We start from the raw sequence: 3338 nt of genomic DNA, 5'->3' as shown, positions 1-3338 counted from the left end.
TCCCTGAGTATATAGGCATGTGATACAGAGTACAAGATGTACAGAAGTATGCCTTGTAGAGAAACCCAATTTTATTTCTTTGGTTCTGGGGAAGGCATACTATGTATAGATGATGTATTTTTCTCTTGTTTGCTCCAGCCTTTCATTGACAAAGGGACTAATCTAAACCATTGTTAATGAAATTTCCTTTTTGCTAAAAGCCTGAGAACCATACTTCTCATGAGTGAAAATACTTCTGAGAAACAAAATCTATTACAGAAAGGATATATAGTATTTTCTAGACTTCAATTTTGTTTTTTGTTTTTGTTTTTTTTTTTTTGTTGTTGTTGTTGTTTTTTTTTTTTTTTGAGACAGGGCTTCTGTGTATAGCCCTAGATGTCCTGGAACTCACTCTGTAGACCAGACTGGCCTCGAACTCAGAAATCCACCTGCCTCTGCCTCCCAAGTGCTATGATTAAAGGTGTGCGTCACCACCTCCCGGCTTTAGACTTCCATTTTTAAGGTAGGGGAGGCAGGTCCCTTTAACAGTCTCTGTTACATAAGAACATTCTTTTTTGGAAGACTCTTGGGGGAATCACAAGATTCTGTCAGAACAAAGGCAGGCTAAGAGACTCAAGTGCTCCTGAAAGAGGTTTGTTGGTGATAGTCCAGTCAGGATTGGGAAGTATCAGGGCCTTCTCCACTAGTGACTTTGGGTCCTCTCTTAGACTTTGTCACTCATTTAACCCCCAGTGATCTGCTCTCTTATGATTTTTCAGAATTGCAACTGTGGCAACGTTCCTGGACAAGGTAATAAGGGATAGTAACCTTTGGCCAGAATACAAAAAAACAAACAAACAAACAAAAAAACAAAAAACAAAAAACAAAAAAAACAAGGTCTATGCACAGAAGTGGCCTAGGAAAGCAAGTCAGAGAACAACATGGACAACAAACTTCATAGAGTAAAAGTCTATGTTATGGTAGAAGACAAACAGTGGAAAGACCTAGGCACAGGACAAATTTCAACCAAATACATCGAGGGGCTCCAAGGCATGTGCCTGCTTGTTCATTCAGAATCAGATGACTCACTGATTATGGAGTGTAAGATATATCCTAATGTACCCTATAAGAAACAAGAAGGGGATATAATCATTTTGTCTGAAGGTAAGAACCATGGCTGGGCTATACATTTCCAGGAAGCAAATGGCTGTCAACAGATCTGGGAAGATATCTGCAAAGTTCAAGGGAAAGATCCAAATGTAGAACTGACAAAAGAAATTACTGATGATCTGGAGGGCTTTGACAATTTGCTCCTGCAGTGGAATCAGGTTGAGATACCAAATTCTAAAGTCTCTACAGTTGAAAACATTACAAATTTGTTTAAGCTTGTCAGTGAAATGCCAAGCCTTAAGGAAAGGCTGGTGCTGGTCTTAGAAAATGAAGATTACATTAAAAAATTGCTGCAACTATTCAAAACTTGTGAAAAAAAGCTGAACATTGAAGGCTTACAATATTTGAATGGCATCATTAAAGGAATCCTGTTTCTAAATGATACACGCTTGTTTAAGATCATGTGTTCTGATGAATTTTTCATGGATGTGGTAGGATGCCTTGAATATGACCCTGGTTCGGATCCGCCAAAGAGGCATAGAGAATTCTTGACTCAAAATGTGAAATTCAAGGACATTATCCCAATAACACAATCCCAACTTAGGCAAAAAATACAACAGACCTACAGAATGCAATATGTCTATGATATTGTGTTGCCCACCCCATCCATAGTTGACACAAATCTTCTTTCTGATCTTACCACTATGATTTTTTTCAATAAAATTGAAATAATTACCATGATACAGGAAGATAAAATTTTTTTGCTTGAAATTTTTGCTCAGTTAAAAGATAACACTGTATGTGATGAGAGAAGGCATGAATTGTTATTATTCTTTAAGGAACTCTGTGCATTTGCTAAGATATTAGAGTCTCAAGAAAAAAATGCATTAATAAAAACACTGATAAAGCTAGGAATCATGAATGCTCTGAAAGTCATAGTACACATGCATGATAACCAAATACAAATAACTGCTCTAGATATATTTGCTTTTCTAGCAGAATACAATCCTCACGTAGTTCAAGCATATTCAATGGAGGAAGCTCAGGACAGTGAAGATAATGATGACCTTCTCATTAATATAATGATCAAAAAAATGATCTGTGATTCTGACCCTGAATTTTCACAAGGCATCATTTTACCAGTAGTTCTTCATGCTCTTCTTGATCCAGAAAATATGCCTGTCACAAGTAATGAATATGAAAGAAAAGGATTTCTGAATTTCTTCTATACACATTGCATTAGTAACCTTACAGCACCAATTTTGTCCACGACAGTAGAAAATGACATTGATGATAATAGGGCTAGCATCTGCCCTGATGATTATCAAAATGCACAACTGCTTGAAGTAATTTTAGAAATACTCACATTTTGTGTACAATGCCATTCAACGTACATTAAAAAATATATTTTGAGCAACAACTTGCTCAGCAGAATCCTGGTGCTGATGAATTCAAAGCATACTTTTCTGATTTTGTGTGCTCTCCGATTTATGAGAAAGATGATTGGCCTTAATGATGAAATGTATAATCTTTACATAATTAAGAACAACCTATTTGAACCAGTTGTAAATGTGTTTATGAGCAATGGAACTCGGTACAATATGTTAAATTCAGCTATTATTGAGCTATTTGAATTTATAAGACAAGAAAACATCAAGACTCTCATTGTAAACATTGTGGAAAAATTTTTTATTGCTTTTGAATCAATTGAGTATGTCCAGACGTTTAAAGGGTTGAAGACTAAATATGAAGAAGAGAAGAAGAGAGAAAGTGTAATACAAAAGAATTTAGATAATATAATATACCAGAAAATATGTTGTAGACATATCAAAATTATGGAGGTAAATGTCAAGGAAGATATATGTTGTAAAGGAATCACAGAAGAAGAAAAGGAAAAAGATGGAAGAGAAGGAGGAAGAGGAGGAGGAGGAGGCAGAGGAGCTATTATACAAATAGGAAGTGAATTTCCAAATAATTATGATATATTTATGAAAATTAAAGAGACAAGTGAAAGAGAAAATGAACTAGAATGTCCTAAAAGAAAATCATGTGAAGCCTCTAAATGTTCTCCATCTCAAGGTGATAATTCTGATAATGGAATGAGTACAGTTCACTGTAACAGCCTTGTAGCTTTAGTGGATTACCCATATGATACTGATGGTGATGATGACGCTGATCCTTATGATAATGATGAAAATGAAAATGAAGGTGAAGAACCCCCTCCAAAACGACCTAACCTTAGTTTATAA

At 35.5% G+C, this 3338-nt stretch overlaps 1 protein-coding gene across 1 annotated transcript; it reads left to right on the top strand.

The window, feature by feature from the left end:
• The first annotated feature begins 845 nt into the window (after nucleotides 1-845).
• Nucleotides 846-3338, top strand: LOC110286270 (protein PPP4R3C1-like). The gene has a single exon (XM_021152715.2). It carries the CDS (start codon nucleotides 921-923, stop codon nucleotides 3336-3338), a length of 2418 nt encoding a protein of 805 aa, XP_021008374.1. The 5' UTR covers nucleotides 846-920.

This window comes from Mus caroli, unplaced genomic scaffold, assembly GCF_978045245.1.
Source record: "Mus caroli unplaced genomic scaffold, Mus_caroli_1 scaffold_5, whole genome shotgun sequence".
Taxonomy (NCBI): Eukaryota; Metazoa; Chordata; class Mammalia; order Rodentia; family Muridae; genus Mus; species Mus caroli.
The sequence above is the reverse complement of the archived record's forward strand: the minus strand, read 5'-3'. Positions and strand labels throughout refer to the sequence as shown.